The sequence below is a fragment of the Syngnathus scovelli genome, chromosome 11 (genome assembly GCF_024217435.2).
Source record: "Syngnathus scovelli strain Florida chromosome 11, RoL_Ssco_1.2, whole genome shotgun sequence".
NCBI classification, from domain to species: Eukaryota; Metazoa; Chordata; class Actinopteri; order Syngnathiformes; family Syngnathidae; genus Syngnathus; species Syngnathus scovelli.
Window position 1 is genome coordinate 13,328,216 of NC_090857.1, and position 23,458 is coordinate 13,351,673.

The window sequence follows — 23,458 nt, forward strand, 5'->3', positions numbered from 1 at the left end:
CACACGAGCAGTTTGCATCTTCCCATTGTGTCGCACGAATTTCAATGCACCAAACACATCCCTACGAGCACTTTGACGTCTGATAGACCAGTGGTCCCCAAGCACCAGGCCGCGGACCGGTACTAGTCCGTGGGTCACTTGGTGCCGGGCCGTCAAGCCGCACAGAAAAAATGATATATATATATATATATATATATATATATATATATATATATATATATATATATATATATATATATATATATATATATATATATATATATCGACGATCAATTAATTCAGGTCAAGACGCTCGTGCCGGTCACGTGACGTTTCACCAGTTGAGCCCGCAAAGCTAGCAAAAATGAGTAAGAATTCATTCTGAAAATTTTAAAAAATGTGGCAATTCTATCCCAATTACATCCGTCGGTGCAGCTGTGTCTCGTGACACAGGTTAATTCAGGTCAAGACGCTCGTCGCGGTCACGTGACGTCACCCCAGTCGATCTAGCGAAGCAAGCAAAAATGAGCAAGAAAGATGTTTGGAAAGCTTCTTCGGAAAGGGAACAAAGCCCAATGAAGAGACGGAAGAAGAAGAGGCTACGACAGGTATGGGCAAACTACGGCCCGCGGGCCACATCCGGCCCACGGGACCGTTTAATCTGGCCCGCCAACCCTAAATAAATTGTATTAAACATTTTTTTTTTTTTCGGTCATTTAGCCTGCAATTACTGCGTTTCCCCAGTAGATGGGGAACCACTCGCCTGCGCATTTACTACCGGAAGCCGTGTCAGAAAGCTCGGTGCACACTCACAAGTGCGTGTACGTACTCAGTAGTACGGAAATGGCGCACTCGCGCTCTATTTGTATCAGTGCCGAATTTAGAGCGTGGGCTGTGTACAGCATTCTTGTAATTTGCGCGCCGACCTTTCGGATACAGTTTTACGCTAAAGCCACCCACAAACCTTCCCCTGGAATCCTTCCATTAAAATGAGTCGCCCAAGGAAAAGCAAGGTGGACACTGAGTGCCGAGTGTTTAAAAAGAGTGGCCAATTTGGCTCGACGTACGCGACGTGACGTTCAGCCACATGAACATCAACATCAACCCGTCACAGATCTAGGTAAACGGACCAACACCTCGGATCTCTCCTAAGAATTGCCACAACAAATTTTACTCCAGACTATGACACACTAGCAAAAAAAAGGGAGACCAACAACAATGTTCCCACTGAAAATGAAGGGAGGCTTTCAAGTTTGTTGTAAAAAAATGCATTTTGAATATGATCTGTACAAATAGCAGGGATTGAAACTAGCGACCATTCTCATTTTCAAACAATGCAGGATGCTCAAGGACATTGACGCACCACCCGTTTGTGACTAATCTTAACCTTTAAAGTTCTTAAGGCTTACTTTAAGGAAGTGTTTCCCGTTTCCTCACCTCTGTTACCAGGTGTTTGTGAGTTAAAACTCTGCTCTGATTTTCAGATACCCCTCACCGTGTTGCCGTTTTGATTACTTTATTTGGATGTATGCTTTCACCGATTCTTCAAGATGATATATTTGGTCAGAATGTTTGCCGTTTGATGTGACCTCATAAGATAAACATCTTTCATTAATCTGACCTGCAGGCACTGAAGTGATGGAGACTGTTATTCATAATAACAGTGTCGTATTTTATGAGAATCACTGATAGCAGTTTTTTAGGGATTTTTTTTTTTTTAATGCTGTTAATAAATGCATTTGGTTTCAAAAAACTTTTTTTGAATATCTATGCTTTACTACCTACTAAAGGCCAAAACATTTTATGCAATGACCTTTACAGGTCGTTTATATTACTTCACACAAACACTACATCCATCTGCTCCTGGTTCGGCCCCCCGGTCAAAATTTAGAACCCAATTCGGCCCGCAAGTCAAAAAGTTTGCCAACCCCTGGGCTACGACCTACGAAAAGGAAAGTTGTATTTAAAAGAAAATTTCTGGGGTCCTACTTAAAATATGGATTTATCGCCACAGGTGACTCTGATGCGCCAAGCCCACTCTGCATAATACGTGGCGACAGGCTAGCTCACGAGGCTATGAAGCCTTCAAAACTGCTTCGGCACATGGAGACCAAGCATCCTGCATTAAAAACAAACCTTTGGAATTTTTTGAAAGAAAAAAACATGAACAACAGCACACTTCGGGTGTCATTTTCTCCGATTATGCCTAGATGGAACCGGCTCGTTTCTGAGAAACAAGCTCAGTGCTCCCACTAATTCAACGCAATGGTGAGTTTTATTTTTATTTGGTTTTATGCCAGTCGTATCATTCTATTTCATCGTTTGTATATATATTTATTATAAATGTATTATTTATTTATATTAAGGCCGGTCGGCGAAAATATTACCGGCACGTAACCAGTCCGTGGCGCAAAAAGGTTGGGGACCACTGTTTTAGACGTCTACGGGATAGACGCCTATTAGACGTCTATTAGACGTCTATATGTAAACGTTTATTAGACGTCTCTGGGATAGACGTCTATTAGACGTCTATATGTGAAAGATATTTATACATTTATTGCGTAGATGTTCGAATGATGGCTAATAGCTATTAGCGTGATTAGCGCTAATCGCGCTAATACCCTGTCAGCCATAAAATTGGTCTATGTATAGACCTAAAATGGACGTCTATATTAAAAACATCAAATATGATCATATTTAGAAAATTTAAAGTCTCAACCAGCTGTAAGTTGTATAAATAATGTACAGAAGCTGTTTGACTTTGTTTATAACAACCATATTGATCTGTACATGTGAAGTGGTTATTTCTGTAACCTGATATAGACGTCTATTTTAGGTTATTTTATAGACCTAAAATAGACGTCTAAATTAGGTCTATGTATAGGCCTAAAATAGACGACAAATTCAAATCCATTAAATATGAAATATTAAACCATAAACCAGCTGTAGGTTGTATAAATAATGAACAGAGGTTGCATTGCTTTGTTTTAAATGACCATTGATCCGGGTGAAGTGTGGTTATTTCTGTAACCTGATCGACGTCTATATTAGGTCTCCACATAGACCTAATTTAGGCATCTATTTTAGGTCTATAGAGTGACAGACCTAAAATAGACGACAAAATTAAATCCATCAAATATGAAATATCAACCTCAAAACCATTCTGTAAGTTGTATACATAATGTACAGAAGTTGTGATGTTTCATGTGTGCTCATGTGTATGATGTGGCTCTTTGCGGTAACAGTAAAAAATGTGGCTCTTAGTCTCTGACTGGTTGGCCACTCCCGTTGTATTGCTTTGTTTTAAACAACCAATGATCCGTGTGAAGTCTGGTTATTTCTGTAACCTGATATAGAAGTCTATATTAGGTTATTCCATAGACCTTATATCAGCCATGTCCAAAGTCCGGCCCGCGGGCCAAATCCGGCCCATGGTCAGATTTCATACGGCCCGCAGCTTCGGTCTTATAATGTATTATTTATCGCCCGCCTGCACTGTCAAACTGAATTTAAAAAAAAAAAAATCATGAAACTTGAAATTGTAATTTCTCCTATTACCAAAAGGTGGCAGCATCACCCCTCTCCGCTCATTTCTGCCATGCCGATTGCAAAGAAAACGAGGAAAGTTGACATTGAAGGCCATTGAGGGCCGTCACTTTCAAGAGAAATGGGAATTACAATACTTCACTGAAAATCAAGGCAATTGTGTTTGTCTAATTTCTAAATAGACTAATCATGCTAACATACAACAAGCTAACAGTGACCGCGCTGATAAAGTGAAGCAGCTCCAAGCTGAACCTGCATCACAACAGCGATTCTTCATGCGGGGCTGTGAGTCAAAAGTAATTATTACTAAAGCAAGCTACGAAGTGGCCATGTTAATACTGTTGATGTTATGAACCTGTAGACGTGACACAAACTATTACTTTCTGAAAGATATAAATGACAAGAGCAAAATTCACTTGTTTTAAGTTTTAATAATAACAGACAACTTTGCATTACTTATAATTTCCGTTTAAAATGTTCATGAGGCATGTAAATTTAAGGTATTTCATACAGTTTGTTCAGTTTGTTATCTGACTCTTCAGATATGAATGAAAGGCAGAATTTATGTTTTTAGAGTTGTTGACATCTGCCTGAGTGACTTATATTTGGTTATTTTGTCATTTGAAAAATAAAGACAATTGTGAGAATGAAATCTGTTTTATAACAGTGTGTATTTGCATGAAATTTTTATAGTTAAAAATGTCCGAAAAAACTAAAACAGGGAAAGGGAAAAAGAACATGTCTGATTTGACAATTCACCCATTAACCGCTGTTAACCACATGACACAACACAATTTTAATATAGATGCTCCTCTTTTCTCCAGGCTTGGAGTCTGTGTTGTTAAGGAGGAAAAATAACATGTCTGATTTGACAATTTTCCTATCAACCGCTGTTAATCACATGGCATAACACAATTTTAACTTTTGAAGTGATTTGCCCTAGAGTTCCAAGCCCTATTGAGCACAAAACAAAGTTAGGTGCACATTTTAATGACATCAGAAGATAAAAACCTACCTTTTCACGTGCCACTTGAGCTAAATCTGGAGTCACAAATCACAACATGGGTAAAAAGGGATGTTACATCTTTGCCATGCCATCAGAAAATCTCAAATTTGTGATCTATACTTACTGTTTGATCTTGTTTTTTTCCTTTATAATAGACATGGCAAATTTTGAAGGTGAGTAGCTGACATCTGCAAAAGCAATAGCTTCTTCCTTCTCCTTTTTTGAACATGTTGATTTATTTGTCTTATTGGCATAACATGAAATTATGTGAAAATGTGAAAAATATGATTTTGTGTTTGGTCGATCTCATGTTCAAAAATAACTTCAACTTCAATGCCATTATTTACATTAGTTTTGAATTCACATATGAATTGTAGAGGCATACGGCATAACCTCTTGTCAAAAAATAACCATTTGCTTTTTAGCTTTTTTTTTTGTAGGCTACTCATACAGATATAAACTTTCAAAAATATTTTATTCACTTGATAATTTATTTACTTACCATTATCATTTAGCGACCATTAACGTTTGGGTCAGAAGCTTTTCTCTTCCAAATTATTAAAACTAAAACAACTAGTCACGTAGCGAATTATGGGAAAACAAAGTACCAGCTAGCAGTCAAGCTACAACTTAAATCCAAGCTTGAAATCAATTGATAATGAAATGGACAAACTTTGCAGGACAAAATAGCGCTTACTGAAAAACCTTGAAGACTCACCTCTTCCTTAGTGTCTTTTTTTTAATTTTGTCTTTTAGAAGCAACATGCGTCGACTGAGCAGTTTACTTGCTATGCACACTTAGGTACTTCTTCTTTTTGTTTTTTTTCTTACGGTGGCGCACAATCTATGCACGTGTCTGCCCCTAACGTTTCGGATGAAGCAATACAACATTGTTCGTACAAATTACAGCTGGTTTAGGGTTCAATATTTCCTATTTGATGTATTTGCTACCGGTGTGTTCGGCCATCCGCAAAAGGGGGGGGGGGGGGGGGGGGTGCTACCGGTGTGTTCGGCCATCCAGGTTAATCTAAATCATAATAATCTAAAATAGACGTCTATATCAGGTTACAGAAATAACCACTTCACATGTACAGATCAATATGGTTGTTAAAAACAAAGCCAAACAACTTCTGTACATTATTTATACAACTTACAGCTGGTTGAGACTTTAAAATTCTGAAATATTATCATATTTGATGTGTTAAATTTAGACGTCTATTTTAGGTCTACACATAGACCAATGTTAGACGTCTAAATTAGGTCTATACATAGACCAAACGTCTAATAGACGTCTATGGCTTACAGGGATGGCTTAGCGCCTTCGTTTCTCGTCGACCTATTTGTTCCTTACGTTCTGTCCTGTAACCTCCGCTCGCAAAATGCTAGTCTTTTAGTGACTCTGAGGACCAAAAAGATGTCTGCAGGATCGAGAGCATTTTCTATTCGGGCTCCAGAGGTTTGGAATGCCCTACCAATGGATATTAGAACTGGATAAATGGATAAAAGCCTGCTGCGGGAACTCCACACGAATCCCAGCAGGTTGCTCGCCAACACTTGGACAGCCCTTGTGCCCTAGTTGTGGCCTCAGTTCACCAGACTCGCCAACAGCTTCTTTCTCCAGGCTGTTAGGGCCCTGAACTCGCTACCCCCTTCTGCGTAGCGTGCGGCACTGTTGCGCTATTTTCGGGAATGTCTGCTGTACGCGCACTTGCTCCTTTTTTTTCTGCTCCTCTTATTTATTTATTGTTGTTTTATTTATTCATTATTTATTCAGCACGCTTTTGTTATACTTGTTTACTTGTTTGTTTGTTGTGAGCCATGTCTTGTCACCGTGGGATAGGGGGGAACGAAATTTCGGTTTCTTTGTGCGTCTTTGGCATGTGGAGAAATTGACAATAAAGCTGACTTTGAGTTCTAACATCAAACAGTTCAAATTTGTGCTCTGGCTTGCCTCTGATGGGGCTCCTCTCTGAGCATACTCACAAAGAGCAACATGGCTGTCTGTCTGATCAACAAAGCCGTCTATGTTCACTTGACATATTCAACAAAATTCAATCTGGCCAAACATTTGAATTAGGGGGAAAGTTATTTTATTGCGTTCACCAACAAATTATTCTTCTTTGAACGTCATCTCCAAAGTAGAGACTCCAGTGGAGCCGAACTGTCCGCATGCGGCCGCCTCGTACCGAGGTGTCCTCGCGCCACATGAAGCGCCTCGTGGCCCTCGCTGGCTAGCTTTGTTTTTTAGCCTCAGTGCGTGGGCGCTGCTTCTTCTCCACCGGTTTGGAAATGAGATCATAGCAGAAGACCGGGACGCCCTTTTGACATGAGCCCCAAAAAGAAACACGTCTAAAATGCTTTTGAAGAACCAAGCACAAATATATGTCAGAAGTGTTGAGCAATGGCGGCGGGCGTTCGTGGCGCAAATGCTCAGCGTCGACTGACTGGCAGTCAAGGCGAGAGAATTTGTTTTCTGCAAAGAAAAAAACAATCCAACAAAAATGCACTCCCCTATATACACAGTAAAGACGCCAGCACGCTTGCGGGTCTGTTCCCAAACAGCCGTTTGTTGACGATGTGGCCTCCATTCCATCTGGACGCCCTTTCGACGCCTTCCAACGCAAGGCGCCCACAGAGTGGTCAAAGCGGATCTCTTTGGAATTTGAAAACTCAGGCTGGCGTCGGACTTGAGCCCATCGTGACTTTTTAGCGATTGCAACAAATTTTGGGCACAGGGGTCTGGGCAGGGCATGGCTGCGCCTCCAAGAAATTTGCGCGCGCGTTCGAAAGAGCCTTCAGCATGTGCCCAGTGTCCAGAGTAGCCCCTGCCAGTACACAGCTGCTTCCAAGTGTGTTTGCGAGCGGCCGAACCTGCTCTGCCTTCATCTTGTCGTGCCAGGTGAGCCGCGTTTCCAGTCCTGCCCGAACAAATGGCGTTGGGGTTTTTCTGCTTGTTTTTTTTCTTTGGCGGGGCGTTTTGAGCACGCTGGGCTCACCTTGGTATGTCACTGGGAGCTCTTGAGCTCAAAGCGACTGTACACTTGCTTCGTCTTCATCTTGTTGTACTGGTTGACCAGATCTAGCTTGCTGTGGCCCAGCGTCATGCGCTTCTGGTCCTGCCTGGTGATTTGGTCATGCCCGGCCGTTGGGTCCTGTTGGGCACTTTGCTCTGCTTTGCTGCTTTTGTCTTGGTCGAGGTTCTGGTCCTGCCTGGAGACTTGGAGCAATGAGGGTGGGGGAACCTGCTGGCTCTCTGGCTCGCTCTGCGAGAGGTCGGGCCCCCCCCACACCACCGTGCCATGAGGCGAGGCTGACCTGGCCAAGTGGTCCTTGCCCGACGGCGGCAGGAAGAAGTCAGACAATTTGTGGAGGAGCTGATTGGACGAGCTCCTCTGCTTGGCGCCCAGTTTGGGTTCCGGCACCACCAGCGGCGGCGGCGTGCGGCTCCGGTGCAGGCGAGGTGGCGGCGACGTGGCGTGGAACAGGTTGACTTTGTGCTCGTACAGGCCCAGAGCCTGGAACTTGGAAGGCACACCTCCCCGGTGGGCCCACATGATGTCGGCCGGATTGCCTTTGGTTCGCTCAAGCCCGTAGGCTGGAGCGCGGCGCTCCAAGAGTGGACTCTGGTTGATCATGGCCCCGTTGGAGGAAGGGCGCAGTGGAGCCAGGTTTTGGAGCCGTCGCTCCAGACTGAGGTGAGAGCACAGCGGGTCGCCTTTATCCGGGCCTTGGGTCACCTTGTACACAGGGTTGGAGATCAGGCCGGGCGCTGCCTTCACGCTGGACAAGCTACTGCCGGACTGGCTGCTGGAGTTGTCGGAACCGGGCCGCTGCCTGTAGGTGACGACCAGAACGGCCCAATGGTGAGATGAGAAAACAAACAGGAAAAAAACATACACACATATTGGAGACATTAGGAATGTATTTGCACCACCGCATTGCCGCGCAAGGCTCATGTTTGCTTTTCATCGTGCCGTTGTCGCCTTGATGACAAACGCGGCCGATTTGAGTATGAGGTCACCTTGTTGGGAGATTACGCTGTCAAAAACATGTGCAGCGGTAATGTGCGCAGAAGTGGACACTGCGGGGAACGCCACCACAGTCAGCTTTACACATCCTGAACAATCGAATTTGGGCCCAAAGTAAAGCCCGTCCGGGCGCCGCAGCAGGCTCCAACAAGCTGTTTGCATAGGAACGTACCTTTGGGCACCACGTCGCTTTAATGCGCCACGACGTAGCGTGCGTACCTGTCTGAAAGCAGATCGGCCTTGATGAGCGGCATGAAGCCCGTCACCGTGAGTGGCGTTGAGTACGGTGGGAAGTACGGAAGCCCCTCGTCGTCGTCATTGTGGAAGGACTCGATGATCTGAGAGTCGGCATACAAGCAGCGGAACTCGCGGTCGAAACTCTCCGTGATGCGGCCCGAGAAATGCATCACCATGTTGCTGTGGACCTGGGCCGACAGCCACGTGAAGCTGTGTGCACGCGCGCACACAAAGACTTTCAGTCAAGTCACTTTGTTCACACCAATGCATACATATAGACACCTAGAGACAGACGGACATGTCCCCTGGCAGTCCTACTATTGACATATGCAGCCAAACTCTTGAGCAAGATCATACTGTATTGTTGCAGGCCAGCTTTAATTGGTTTGAAGTGACCCCCACCCCCCCTTTTGCGATCTCAGTCCAAAAATAACAAAATATGCTCCCAATTCTGATAGCCCATGAATGGAATGCTGGTTTAGCACAGACATAAAAAGACGTCCTTTGCGTGTACAGTTAGCGTGTTTGACTTGATTAGCGAGCAAGCAAACGGCCGCATTTGCCTGGCGCCGGTGTTCATCCAAAGCCCGCGCAACCGGAATGACGACTTTTCACTTTCACCTGCGCCTGAATAATTCCGGTGAATCGTTTTGTGGGTCGCCAGCCGAGGCAAACAAAACGGAGACAACGCTTAGACCGCGCTTGATGTCCCGACGGCTTTTGAGGCGGCACAGCCCCCGACGCATTTTGACTCTCGGGTCTCGTCGCCGCCTCCGCCGTAGTCCCAAATGGCTGGTTCTGGAGGTGAAAATGAGCTTAAGCCATTCTGCTGTGGACGCGTGCAACAAAATCAAGCGTGTGACATCACATTCATCACGGAGCATTTGAGCATGGTGAGGGCACCTGTAACTGGGGTCGCTCGAGGCAACTCGCGCCGGCCGCACCGGCCACGCCAGCCACGCCAGCCGGCCCTAACCAGCTGGCCACGACAACAAGAGAGCACGGGCCTTGCCGATATGATGGCAAAGTGTTGACATTATCAAGGTGCGTCGAGGATGTGAAAACGATTGGTAGACACACCCAGCCGGCAAGCTTAGAATTCCTCGGGCAGGCCTACCGGGAGGTGGAGCCTCGCCCTTCATTCCAGCCGACAGTGCTCGCTATCCTCCGGCAGTGCACGGCTCACTGGGACGTTGCCGCGCTGAGTGAGTGGCGCTTGCGCCAACCACTGAGGCGCAAACATTCACAGGAGGGCAAGGAAAAACTCAAAACTCCAGCTCGGGGAAATGGGAAACCATGAGAAGAGACCACAGATGGGGGAGGGCAAGGAAAAACTCAAAACTCCAGCTAGGGGAAATGAGAAACCTTGAGAAGAGAGGCTCCCTCTGTGTTCTCTTCTCAAGGTTTCTCATTTCCCCTAGCTGGAGTTTTGAGTTTTTCCTTGCCCTCCTGGGAGTTTAAGATCAGGGGATGTTTGAGAATATTTGTCATTTTTCACATGTCCTGAGTGTTGTTAGTCACCTAAATGTTGAACAGAGGCTGTGATGTACCGAAGTCAAATTCCTTGTTTGGCACGCTCAAACATGGCGAATAAAAAACCCATGAATCTTGAATTTGTTGCTCCTGGCACCGCTTGCGAGATTGGCTTCAACCCTATCTGTCGTTTCAGATAGATCTTGGGGAGCAGCTTCCGCAATATCTGCCCACTAACGAAGTGATGACTCCCAACGCAATTGAGCCATTTGGTCGCCGTATTGAGGAAAACAAAAGGATGAATCTGGGATGCATCGTTGCCATTCCGCAAAGGAGCAGATGAAGGCGCGGTGCCGAAGTGGCTCAGCTGAGAAGACGTCAACAAACAACAACGTTGGCGTCTTTTCAGCCGAGCTCCAAGCCGCACAAGTCATCGAGGACACCGTTGGGACTCCGCATGAAGGGACGCCAAGAAGAAGCACTCCTCTTCAGAAGGTGTGTTTGCCACTGACATTTGAAAGCTGGCGTGTGTCTTACCTGTAGGATCCAGCAATGACCTCCTCACAGTCGATGATCATGAACTTCTCCAGGACCTGGCCGCTGAACTTCCTGCCGCTCTTTGTGCAGTATGTGTCGCCGTACACGCTGCGGATGCGCATGTTCTGCCGGAGCCAGAGGGGCCAGAGAAGTGGAGAGTCAGCTAGGAAGCACCAGGCGCCACGTGGGCCAGGCGCCTCACGTGCCTGGCTCGGGGACGCTTACGCTCATGTTGACGCCGTGCACGTCCAAAAAGGAGCACATGTCGGTGAAAAGGTGAAGGTTCTTGTGGTCCAGCAGGATGTAGACGGGAACTTTGCGCTTGCTGGACGCTTCCATCAGATCACACAGCAAATCCACGTCGCTGAACTCGTCCATGACCAGCGCGATCACCTGCAAGGCATGGGAGAAGAAGCGAAGGCCGTTGCCAGAGAAAGCAAAGAAGAGTCCACTCAATAACTGGCTTTTTCTGCAGCAAGTCGCCTGTTTTGAGGAGCACTGGATATGGAAACATAATGTGGCATATTCGCACTATCAGCTATTTAACAATTTGAGGGGCAACCTACCCCATTAGATTTTCTTTACGGGATTTTTCATTACAGCTTAAATGAGTATGACAGTTGTAATGTGCAGCTGTGCTTCTTTTTTTGTTTCTCTATATTTGCGTGAGTCTCGATCTAGCTTTATCTACTTTCTTTTTTTTTTTTACGCTCTCTGTGCGTGTGCGCGCGTACCTTCTTTGCTTTGTTGATGAGCGAGCGTATTCTGTCTTTGACGTTGACGGTCTTGTCCCTCTGGAAATATATCTGCGTTTCCGAGGGCCCGTACCTGAGCGGGGCGTCCGGCCAGCCGAGCTCCAGGACCGGCGGCTCGTCGTCGGTCATTGTCGGGAAGTAAGTCCCAGAGGTAAGGTCCGACGCGACGTCATCGCCGCCCGCGCTTTCGCCGGCCTCGGGATGGTCCTCCGCCGCCGGGCCGGTGCCGTTCCCAGGACCGGTCCCGCTCCCGGCCGCCGTGCTGTCGCTACCCGGGACCCGGTGACGCGTAATGTACTGGATTTCGGCTTGGGACAGGAAGCTGAGCTCCCGTTCCTCGGTGAGGACGCGGCGGTACTCGCGCTCGCCGTGCTCGAGCAGCGCGTCGGTAGCCAGGCGGGCAGCCTCGTTGTGGCTGAGCTCCAGTGAGGACACCTGGCGCCACGGACTCTTGAGCTCCTCCAGGCGGGCCGCCAGCTTGCCGAGTGGCTTGCGACCTCCGATAGCCGGACGGAGACTCTCCGACGAACTCATGGCTGGCCACCACGCAAACTTTCATCCGACTTCTCCTCAAGTTGGAGCCGAGAAAGGGTCGCGGCCTCAACGAGGAAAAGCGCAAGAATTGGAAGTAAGTGACGTTAGTGACTTCCCGGTCGCTCGCTGTGTGGCTCGGCAGGTTTCCGGATCACCTGTCGATGTCCCGCAGGCGCCCGATCCCTGCCCCTTTCCGGACGTCACTTCCGCTGGCGGCAAGCGCGTCTGCTTGGGACTTTGACAATAAAAAGCTCGCCCACAGAGCGCTTACCCTTTCCGCCAAATTTGAGCACTTTTCCAGGCGGATCGTTCCTTCGCATCGCGCTGACATCGACTCAATACAGTACACGGATGGGTTCTGAAATATAGAAACACCGCACCACAATGATGGCCTCCTTACATTGGTCCTTGACACTTCTAATTATGTCCTGATTGTCATGATAAGATATAAGATTAAAATAATAATAAATTAAATACAAATGAACAAGTTTGTTTATTATTGTTATTGTTGTATTCATGAGAAGGGTGATATTGGTGTTTGTGACTGCAGTAAACAGGCCGGGTTGCATCATGTCAGTTTTTAATCCAAATTAAATCATTCTCCATTTTTATCTTTTTTATTTCAACTTCATAAGCAACAAATTACTTCATAATCACAAAATAATAATCCATAGTCTTTTTGTTGTTTGCGAGCACTGTGAGTGGAAGGCGCGGACGCGTAGTAGACAGCTCTCACCAATAGTCCGTCTTTTTTTTAAATTTATTTATTTATTTATTTATTTATTTATTTATTTATTTATTTATTTATTTGCGTCACTTGCAGCGTCTCTAATTTTAGCGTCGCCTTAGTCCTTGGTGTGTGGACAATTGAATGAGGAAGTGTCAGTGTCGCTGATTATCTTGCAAACGGACACCTGTGTGCGCGTGAACTGGGAAGGGATGGAGGAGACACGCTCGCAACCGATCATGAGCGCCGGCTCATGTGCGCGTTCCCGTTAGGACGAGTTTCACTTATGTGGCTCGCTCCTGGGCGCGCAGGTCCCCGCGACAGTGCCAACGGGCCACTTATTATTGATCAAAGTCAAAGTCAAAGTCAAACTCAGCTTTATTGTCAATTTCTCCACATGCCAAAGACACACAAAGAAACCGAAATTTCGTTCCCCCCTATCCCACGGTGACAAGACATGGCTCACAACAGACAAACAAGTAAACAAGTACAACAAAAGCGTGCTGAATAAATAATGAATAAATAACACAACAATAAATAAATAAATAAGAGGAGCAGAAAAAAAAGGAGCAAGTGCGCGTACAGCAGACATTCCCGAAAATAGCGCAACAGTGCCCCACGCTACGCAGAAGGGGGTAGCGAGTTCAGGGCCCTGACAGCCAGGAGAAAGAAGCTGTTGGCGAGTCTGGTGGTGCGGGAGCGCAGGCTCCTGTACCTCTTCCCAGAGGGCAGAAGGTCAAACAAAGAGTGAGCCGGGTGACTCACATCTCTGGCAATCGAGGTTGCCTTGCGGGCGAGATGGGAGGTGTAAATGTCCTTCAGGGAGGGGAGCGAAGCACCAATAATCTTACGAGCCGTATTCACTATGCGCTGCAGGGCCTTCAAGTTCTGTTCAGTGCAGTTACCACCCCAGACAGCGATGCAACTGGTGAGGACGCTCTCAATGGTGCCACGGTAGAATGTAGACAGGACTGCCTGAGGAGCACATGCACGCCTGAGCTTCCGCAGGAAGTACAGGCGGCGCTGAGCTTTCTTTGCCAGTGACGAGGTGTTTGCGGACCAGGAGAGGTCCTCACTGATGTGCACCCCCAGGAACTTGGTGCAGCTCACCCTCTCCACCACAGCACCGTCGATGATCAGCGGCAGGTGTGTTGTGTGACCCTTCCGGAAGTCAACAATGATTTCCTTGGTCTTATTGATGTTCAGCAGGAGGTTGTTGTCCCTGCACCACGTGGTCAGAAGGTCAACTTCCGACCTGTACCGAGTCTCGTCGCCCTTCGTGATGAGACCCACCAGAGTCGTGTCGTCAGCAAACTTCACTATGCGGTTGTCGCTGTAGGTCGCAGAGCAGTCATGCGTCAGCAGGGTGAAGAGCAATGGACTGAGCACGCAGCCCTGGGGGGCCCCCGTGCTCAGCGTGATGCTGGCGGAGATTTTGTCGCCAACACGCACCACCTGAGGCCTCTGACAGAAGAAGTCCAGTAGCCAGTTGCAGAGGGAGGTACTGAGGCCCAGCTCGTCGAGTTTGGAGATGAGTCGCTGCGGCACAATGGTGTTGAAGGCAGAGCTGAAGTCCACAAACAGCAACCTCACATATGAGTCCTTTCTCTCCAGGTGGGTGAGGGCCGAGTGGAGGGCAGAGCAGATGGCATCCTCAGAGGACCGCTTGATTTTATGACAATGCTTCGGGTCATTCTAAATTTAGACGCGGGCTGCATTTGGCCCGCAGGCCGGACTTTTGTCATGCCTGCCCTAAGCTATGCAGTTGTGCACTCGCTCAACCAGATAAGGAAGAAGACTATCAAGAAGATTATCAAGTTCATCCACATCTATTTCCGTCAGAGTAAATGCAACTTGGAACAGCCGCTGAAGCGCAAACCATCCAAAACCTCCGATTGCAGGAATTGTTTGGATTTCTGTTACCCTTGGTGAAAGCAGACTGGTAAGCCTTTGTGTTGAATCACAAGGAACATTTGCAAACATCTGCTTTGGCAGTGGAAAACAATAACCCAACCGGGACCTGAACCCATTTAAAAAAACATTGGCGAGTACTTTGATCCCTCTCGTGTGAGATTGCGCAATTGCGCGGCGGTTTTGCAATTACTGAACATGATACGAACAGCCTACGTCTGGTTAATAAACAGTTCTCGTGGGGAAAATGGATTTGGAAGAGACTCAAATGCAAAATCCAATTGCACCAGTGGAATAAACAATAAAGGACTCAATTCTAAAAATATTCAGTAGTGAGAACCCTAGGAAGGAGCTCAACGTTATTCGGGTTTCAAAGCAGGGCAAGGTTTCTTTATAAGGCTTAATGGTAAAAGACATTCCCTTCCATTCGGAAATGTAAATGGTGTCGCCCCCTCCCCCCACCCACCCCCATTGTACAAAAAACTCCACCGCTCCAAGACCGTCTTCAGAATGTGATCTGTGCCTGTTGACGTCGATGATGATGTCACTGGCTGCTGCTCCTCTTGAGTCAATATTGAACCAAGTATCACATAAAGGATGTTGACTTAAAAACATAACCTTATAGGACAAAGCCAGGGCCGCATGGGCAAATGACATTTGGGTGGGGGCCGCTCTCACCTCGAATCCGGCCCAGCCTCCTTCAACAGTCCACTTGGCCTCGTTTGCTAGTTTACATATTCTTAGAATAGACCTCTCTGGCACTTGTGATTGGCTGGGTAGCTTGAGCTATGTAACCCTTTTCTTGCTTTATTGTCGTTCCCTTCTCTAAGACACTCTTTGCACATACAGTTAAGTCCAAAAATATTTGGACAGTGACACAAGTTTTGTTATTTTACCTGTTTATGAAAACATACCATATTGGCCCGAATATAAGATGACCCTGATTATAAGATGACCCCCTCTTTTTCAAGACTCAAGTTTGAAAAAAGACTTTTTGAACACCAAATTTAATTTTTATACAGAAAATAATTACAGTACATCTGAAACAAATGATTATAACAATACATTGTGGAGAAAAAGCATGTTATTTTGCCTCAATCAATCATGCAAAAACTGTCTATCACATCTTAGTATCTGAACATTTAAATATGTAAACTAAAATGCAATCACATTTGTAAATGAATGGCTTCTGGTTTGTCCATTTTCTGTTATCTCTTCTCTTATTTTCTTCTCTTTTCTTTCTTACCGCTAGTTTTCTTTTTCTTCTTCGTGCTACGGCTATTTTTCTTTTTCTTCTTCGTGACAGGGGTTCGCTTTGGCCTGGGGAGTTAAGTTCAGCCTTCGCTTTAAAGATATCCGGCGCCATCTAGCGTTGTAAATGGGTATATTGTGTAGATACGGTATTTAGGATACAATTACAGTGATCCATCGCTACTTTGCGGTTCGTTTATCTCGGCTTCACTGCATTGCAGATTTATTCGAGCCCAAAAAAAGTTGTTATAATAAGAGTTCTAAAAACATATTTGCAGTGTTGTACTTTGTTATAAAAGAAGTTGTTATAATAAAAGACTTCTGAAAACATATTTACAGTATTGTACCTTGTTATAAAAAGTTGTTATAATAATAGAAGAGTCCTAAAATCATATTTATAGAGTGTATACTTTAGCTACATATACATATACAGTCAAACCTCGGTTTTCGACCATAATCCGTTCCAGAAGGCGTTTCGAGAAGTGAATTGATCGAATTCCGAATCTGTTTTACCCATTACAAATAATGGAAAAAATTTGAATCCGTTCCAAGACTAAAAAAAACCCGCCTTATTTAAGCATTTTTTCATTCGCGCATTTTTGTCTGATCGCGCAACTGCAGCGCACCGCCGAACGCGCAACCGTAGCACGCCGCCGACCGCGCACCTGGACCGCGCTGGTCGCATTGTTGTGAAAGAGCCGTCGCTGAAATTTAGAAAATATTTTTAAAGTCCTGATGTACTTTCGAAAATTTAAGTGGAGCTCAGTGCGCAGGGAGCTGATCGCGCAACCGCAGCGCTGGGCGCTCACTGTCGCATTGCTTTAAGAGCGTCTTTGTGATGTAGGATGGCATTACTGCTCCCACTTGTTTTATTTTGAGGCATAGTTAGGGGGTAATACAATCCTCAAAGTAACGAAAATACAGTAACGAACAGAGTCAGTCGGCATCCGGGCCGCACGGTCGGGTTTTCTCGGGTCCTTTCGGCTCATCTCGCGAGGTTCGACCTCCGAATTTTGTTCGACAACCGAAGCAAAAAAATCTCGAATTTTTCATTCGAATTCCGATTTGTTGGGGAGACCGGGACGTTCGAAAACCGAGGCTTGACTGTACATCTACAAAATGCGCACAGCGCTGCTATGGTAACTTGTGACCACTAGAAGTCCCTGTTTAACCAAGGTTAACAACAGAACACATCTATACATGTTACACATACACCCACCCACCCACCCACCCACCCACCCACACACACACACGCACACACACGCACACACGCACGCACACACACACACACACACACACACGCACACACACACACACACACACACACACACACACACACACACACACACACACACACACACACACACACACACACACACACACACACACATTTATATTTTCAATATTTAGACAATATTTTCTGTTATTTATACTATTAAAGTATTATTTACAAGTTTGAAACTATTAGTTAATATTCTAATAATAACACACGCACTTAAATGGTTTCATACACTTATATTGACACAAAAAATGTACAGATGAGAGGGTGAACCTACTTCGCGGATTTCACTTATCGCGGGCTGGTTTTGGAACCAATTATCCGCGATAAACGAGGGATTACTGTATATAATCAATACGGGCTTAAAGTGTAGACTGTTAGCTATAATTTGAGAGGAATATTCACATCCAAATTGGAGCAAGGGTTCATGAATTACACCTCTTTAATACCCGCAGGAGACCCTGTGGACAACCCAGGACGCGCTGGAGAGACTATGTCTCAGCTGGCCTGGGAACATCTTGGGATCCCCCGGGATGAGCTGGATGAAGTGAATGGGAGAGGGAAGTCTGGGAGTCCCTCCTAAAGTTGTTGCCCCCGCGACCTGACGATGGATGGATGGATGGATGGATGGATGGATGGATGGAATTCACAAATTCAAAATAAACCTTCTTTAATTGAGGAATTATGGCACGAAAGTTGCCCACATGCCAGCAGAGTGTCCACACAATTGCAGTACGTACACTTGTACCTTTTTATTTAAAAAAATTATTATAATAATAAGGGCTGGCTCGGTGGCGCACTGGGTAGCACGTCCGCCTCACAGCTAGGAGGGTGCGGGTTCGATTCCACCTCCGGCCCTCCCTGTGTGGAGTTTGCATGTTCTCCCCGGGCCCGCGTGGGTTTTCTCCGGGCACTCCGGTTTCCTCCCACATTCCAAAAACATGCTTGGTAGGCCGATTGAAGACTCCAAATTGTCCCTACGTGTGAGTGTGAGTGCGATTGGTTGTCTCTCTCTGTGTGCCCTGCGATTGGCTGGCAACCAGTTCAGGGTGTCCCCCGCCTACTGCCCGATGACGGCTGGGATAGGCTCCAGCACGCCCGCGACCCCCGTGGGGACTAAGCGGTTCAGAAACTGGATGGATGGATTATAATAATAAGAGTTCTAAAAACATATTTACAGTATTGTACCTTGTTATGAGGTTAAAAACATATTTACATATGTACACTTGTACCTTGTTATAAAATGTTGTTATAATAATAAGAGTTGAAGAAATGAGGTCGAAATACAACAAGTCCTGCCTAGCTACAAAAACAGATATGCTCAAACCTCATTGAATAAAGTACATAAGCAGACAAGTATATTCACATATTAAATAAATAAAAGAAACATTTTAAGCATATAATTATACCTACACACCAAATCAATAAAGAAGACATAACTAGACATTTTTGATAAGTGGTGATGAGAAAGGTTTTTATAACTTTATGATCTGATATATATTTCTGACCACTTTGAAATAACAAATGACTTTTGATATGCCGTATTTGCCGGTGTACAGGTCGACTCGGTGTATAAGTCGACCCCCTAAAATTCGACGAAAATTTACGATTTTATGATATATCCTTTGTATAAGTCGAGCTCAATTGTTGCATTATATTAAACTTCAAAATTCAATATGCGAAATTTATTGACGAAATGTGTTCAAATTCCGGGAGGCCGTGCGCATGCGGCTGTTTATAAGCACCGCGGAGGAGATCGCGGAGCCTCATTCGACTTCCAGCGGCCGGCGAGCTCGCGCACGCCGCCCGGCACCAACGGGAGGCCGGAAATAGCTCCAAGCCGAGCGGATCGGCACTTTATAAGCACCGCGGAGGAGATCGCGGAGCCTCATTCGACTTCCAGCGGCCGGCGAGCTCGCGCACCCGCCCGGCACATCCGGGAGGCCGTGCGCACGCGCCAAGTGGCCGAAAATAGCCCCCGCCGAGCGGATCGGCTGTTTATAAGCACCGCGGAGGAGATCGTGGAGCCTCATTCGACTTCCAGCGGCCGGCGAGCTCGCGCACCCGCCCGGCACATCCGGGAGGCCGTGCGCACGCGCCAAGTGGCCGAAAATAGCCCCCGCCGAGCGGATCGGCTGTTTATAAGCACCGCGGAGGAGATCGCTGAGCCCCATTCGACTTCCAGCGGGCCGCGCACTCGCGCACGCCGCCTGGCACATCCGGGAGGCCGTGCGCACGCGCCGAGTGGCCGAAAATAGCCCCCGCCGAGCGGATCAGCTGTTTATAAGCACCGCGGAGGAGATCGCTGAGCCTCATTCGACTTCCAGCGGGCCGCGCACTCGCGCACGCCGCCCGGTTCAAATTTTCTAAGTGCAACGCACAATGAGATGCATGAGAAACGGCCTTGGTTACCATCACATTTGAAGCGATGAATACGAAGTTAAATTTTATGACTCGGTGTATAAGTCGAGGTCGATTTTGGATCGGAAAAGGTCGACCAATACACCGGCAAATACGGTATTGCCTAAATAGCTTAATGACCCTTAAGGAACTGTGTAATGCATGCCTGATGTTTTTTCTCTAAATCATGGACACGGCCAGAGTCATCTTGACCGTTCAGTACTTGATTGTATCTTATGTTTTGACTAATGCTAGACGCCAGTTTTTCATTACTACTGAACGCTCTGCACAGAGGGAAATATTTTGCCTAACAAAGAAAAGATACGGTTGGAAGCATGATTAAACTAAGAATAAGCAAAGACATGGAGTATCAAAAGAACAGCAATAGATTAATGATGTCACAGCCAAAAGCTAACATAATTTCGTACAAAATGACAAAATTGAAAGAATGAGGTACGACAGTGTATGTCCAAGATTGGAGAAGAATGTTCACAGGAAGGTCACGTGGAGATAAAAACAGCAGGTGCCAGAGGGAGCCAGCCAAGGACTCGGCCAAAGATGATCGCCGAGGCCGAAAGACGGGATGGAAGACAACAGCCCCCACACACACCGAATTGCCCATAACCAGCACCCACTCCCATGGCGAACTTGCCCCACCCCAAAGACTCATCACCCATCAAACTCGGCCCACACTAGCATGTGCAACTGATATAAGCTAACCAAAGAACCTTGAATGTTGTTTTTTCTGAATGGAGACTTTCCGCTCTTGAAGGGCCCAGCGCTGTATTGTATTTTCCTGAAAACAGAGGTTTTTGAACAAGAATTGTGATTGAACTCAACCAACCTGTGTAAGTCTAATTTCTGCTTCAGTATCTTAGCATTTTCCTAAATCTGAAGAAATCAAACGAGCACGCAGTGAGTAAATTGGATAACAGGTGATTGGCAATGGCTTTTGCCGTGAGGCGCAGATAACGCGCTCCCTAAATTGTGGACAAAATCTAACAAATGGTGACCATCCGACGTGATTTCTTCAGAAGGGAAAGTGCATGCTCCACAAAGGATTCTTCCTTCTCCGCTCTTGCTCAACAATATTGCAGTCTGATCGGCACAAAAGGTAAGGGGGAACCTTTTTTTCTCTCTCCCAGTTCAGCAATATTGTGGAGTGAAAGCGGAATACAAAAATTAATAATTTCAGCTCTGTGTTCAGGAATGGTGGTTGTATAGAAGTGTGTGTTTGTGTGGAACTTGGTAAAAGTGATTTGTGGAAAAAATTAAAAATACAAAAACAGGTAAAGGCGTCGCTGATATAGCAGGACGGATGCTGAGCGACTCCAATAGTGTGACCTTAGAACATTATAGGGCTGTCTAAGGTGAGGGACATCTGGGATGTCCAAGTCGTGGTGAATTAAGAGAAAGGTGGGGAGGACTTTGCCTGATCAGCAAAGGGCGCTCACACCGCTGGAACTTGTGGGATGCCAGTGACTAGCATATGGGCACCTGAGTGGCCTCAATAGTAGACACTTAAGAACTTATACTGTTGCCTAAGGTCGGGGTCGATTGGATCGGCCAGGCCACCAATACGAGTCGGGGACTCGTGAAAAAAAAAAAAAAAAAAAAAAAAGGGTGAAGGCATCGCTGATATAGCAGGACGGATGCCTGGCGACATAATTGGTCGCTACATAATTGTTGAAGTGTGTCTATGATGATATTGTGTGGAAAGCAGGCTTGGCTGTCAGATGGGACAGTGGCGCAGCTGAAGAAGTGAGTGATTAGTTGTGGTGCTGTTCATGGGATGGAAGTGATGATTTGTGGTTCATGAAGAACATTAAGTTGATTTGTATAAAATTTTTGATTTTATTTTTATTTTGCATGAGAGTTGGAGTCAGAAAAATGGCTTAACAAGAATTTGATAAAGAATGTATATTTAATTAGCATGAAGGTTATATCCCATTGTGTGGTGGGGTTAAACTGTAACCATTTTTGTTTTCAAAAGGGTGCGGCTCAGACGGAGGTGGGGGGTTGCATTGTGCGACGTGGTGGTGGTGAGGCTCTCCGCACTTCAGTTGCCCCCCCCCCCCCCCCCCACACCCTTGTTATCAGCTGGGAAGATTGTCATGTCTATGTTGTTGTCACGGTCGGGTGGGGCATGGAGCAGGACGACCAAGTGCAGCTTGGACCAGGGTTTATTGAAGCAACTCAAAAGGCAAACTGACATGACTTAACAATGACTTGACTGACTGACCGGGACGTGAAACAAGAAGACAGCAGGACATGACGGCATCAAGACAGTACGACAACACCGAACGACAGCAACCAAAACCAATGATCCGACAGGGACTGAGGGGGAGACAGGACTTTTATACACGACAGGTAACGAGAGACAGGTGGGAACAATCACACTGATCATGGGCACACAGGAGGGGAGGGGCGAGCACACAGACAGAAACCAAGACAACAGACACATAGTGGAGCAGTTGGGGACGAGACGTGACAGAACCCCCCCACAAGGGACGGCTCCCGACGTCCCCAAAAAAAAACTAGGGGAACTGAACCGCACTCGGGCGGCGACTTGGGGAACAGAACCGCACTCGGGCGGCGACTTGGGGAACCGAACCGCACCGCACTCGGGCGGCGACTTGGGGAACCGAACCGCACTCGGGCGGCGACTTGGGGAACCGAACCGCACTCGGGCGGCGACTTGGGGAACCGAACCGCACCGCACTCGGGCGGCGACTTGGGGAACCGAACCGCACCGCACTCGGGCGGCGACTTGGGGAACCGAACCGCACTCGGGCTGCGACTTGGGGAACCGAACCGCACTGCACTCGGGCGGCGACTTGGGGAACCGAACCGCACCGCACTCGGGCGGCGACTTGGGGAACCGAACCGCACCGCACTCGGGCGGCGACTTGGGGAACCGAACCGCACTCGGGCGGCGACTTGGGGAACCGAACCGCACTCGGGCGGCGACTTGGGGAACCGAACCGCACTCGGGCGGCGACTTGGGGAACCGAACCGCACACGGGCGGCGACTTGGGGAAACAGAACCGCGCTCGGGCGGCGACCTAGGGGACAGAACCGCACTCCGGCGGCGACTTGGGCGACAGAACCGCACTCGGGCGTCGACTCGGGCGACAGAACCGCACTTGGGCGGCGACTTCGGGGACAGAACCGCACTCGGGCGGCGACTTTGAGGAACAGAACTGCGCTCGGGCGGTGACTTGGGGAACCGAACCGCGCTCGGGCGGGGACTTGGGGAACCGAACCGCGCTCGGGCGGCGACTTTGGAAGTCTGTGCCGCGATCGGCGGCCACTCACAAAGTCCGTACCGTGATCGGCGGCATTCGGAAGGCGGGGCTGTGCGCGGCGGCAAGAGCCATCACGCACCGCAGCAGTGGGAGTGGAGCCAGGGACGATCGCGGGTCCGACGCAGCTGGCTTGGATGTCTGCTGACGTTCGCGGGTCCTGCGACGCTGGGGTGGAGCCCGATGGCGGCCGTGAGTCTGATGACGCCGAGAGGCACTCCAACGGCGGCCGTGGGTCCAGCGTCGCGGCACCAGAGTCCGATCACGGCCGCAAAGCCGCTGGCGCCAGAAGCATTCCGATGGCGGCCGCGGGTCCAGCGTCGCCGGAACAAAGTCCGATGGTGGCCATGGGTCCGGTGTTCCGGCAGCAGAGTCCCAACGATGCCGCGAAGCCCATGGCGCTGGAACATACACGGATTGGCGGTCGTGGATTGGGCATTGCAGCAGGATCTGATGGAGGAGGGGGGGTCCAAGCGCTGGTCGTTGTAGT

At 47.5% G+C, this 23,458-nt stretch overlaps 1 protein-coding gene and 1 long non-coding RNA gene across 2 annotated transcripts; one reads left to right on the forward strand and one right to left on the reverse strand.

Moving 5' to 3' along the window:
* Positions 1-6,598: 6,598 nt before the first annotated feature.
* fam83c (family with sequence similarity 83 member C) lies at positions 6,599-12,279 on the reverse strand. The gene is made up of 5 exons (XM_049734274.2): positions 11,541-12,279; positions 11,032-11,199; positions 10,807-10,931; positions 8,779-9,006; positions 6,599-8,365 (listed from the first exon to the last, which is right to left on the reverse strand). Exons 1-5 carry the CDS (start codon positions 12,093-12,095, stop codon positions 7,537-7,539), a joined length of 1,905 nt encoding a protein of 634 aa, XP_049590231.1. The 5' UTR covers positions 12,096-12,279; the 3' UTR covers positions 6,599-7,536.
* Positions 12,280-14,580: 2,301 nt separating this feature from the next.
* On the forward strand, positions 14,581-20,957 carry LOC125977586 (uncharacterized). The gene is made up of 2 exons (XR_007484687.1): positions 14,581-14,764; positions 17,719-20,957. It is a non-coding gene; the product is annotated as an uncharacterized lncRNA (long non-coding RNA).
* The last annotated feature ends 2,501 nt before the right edge of the window (positions 20,958-23,458 follow it).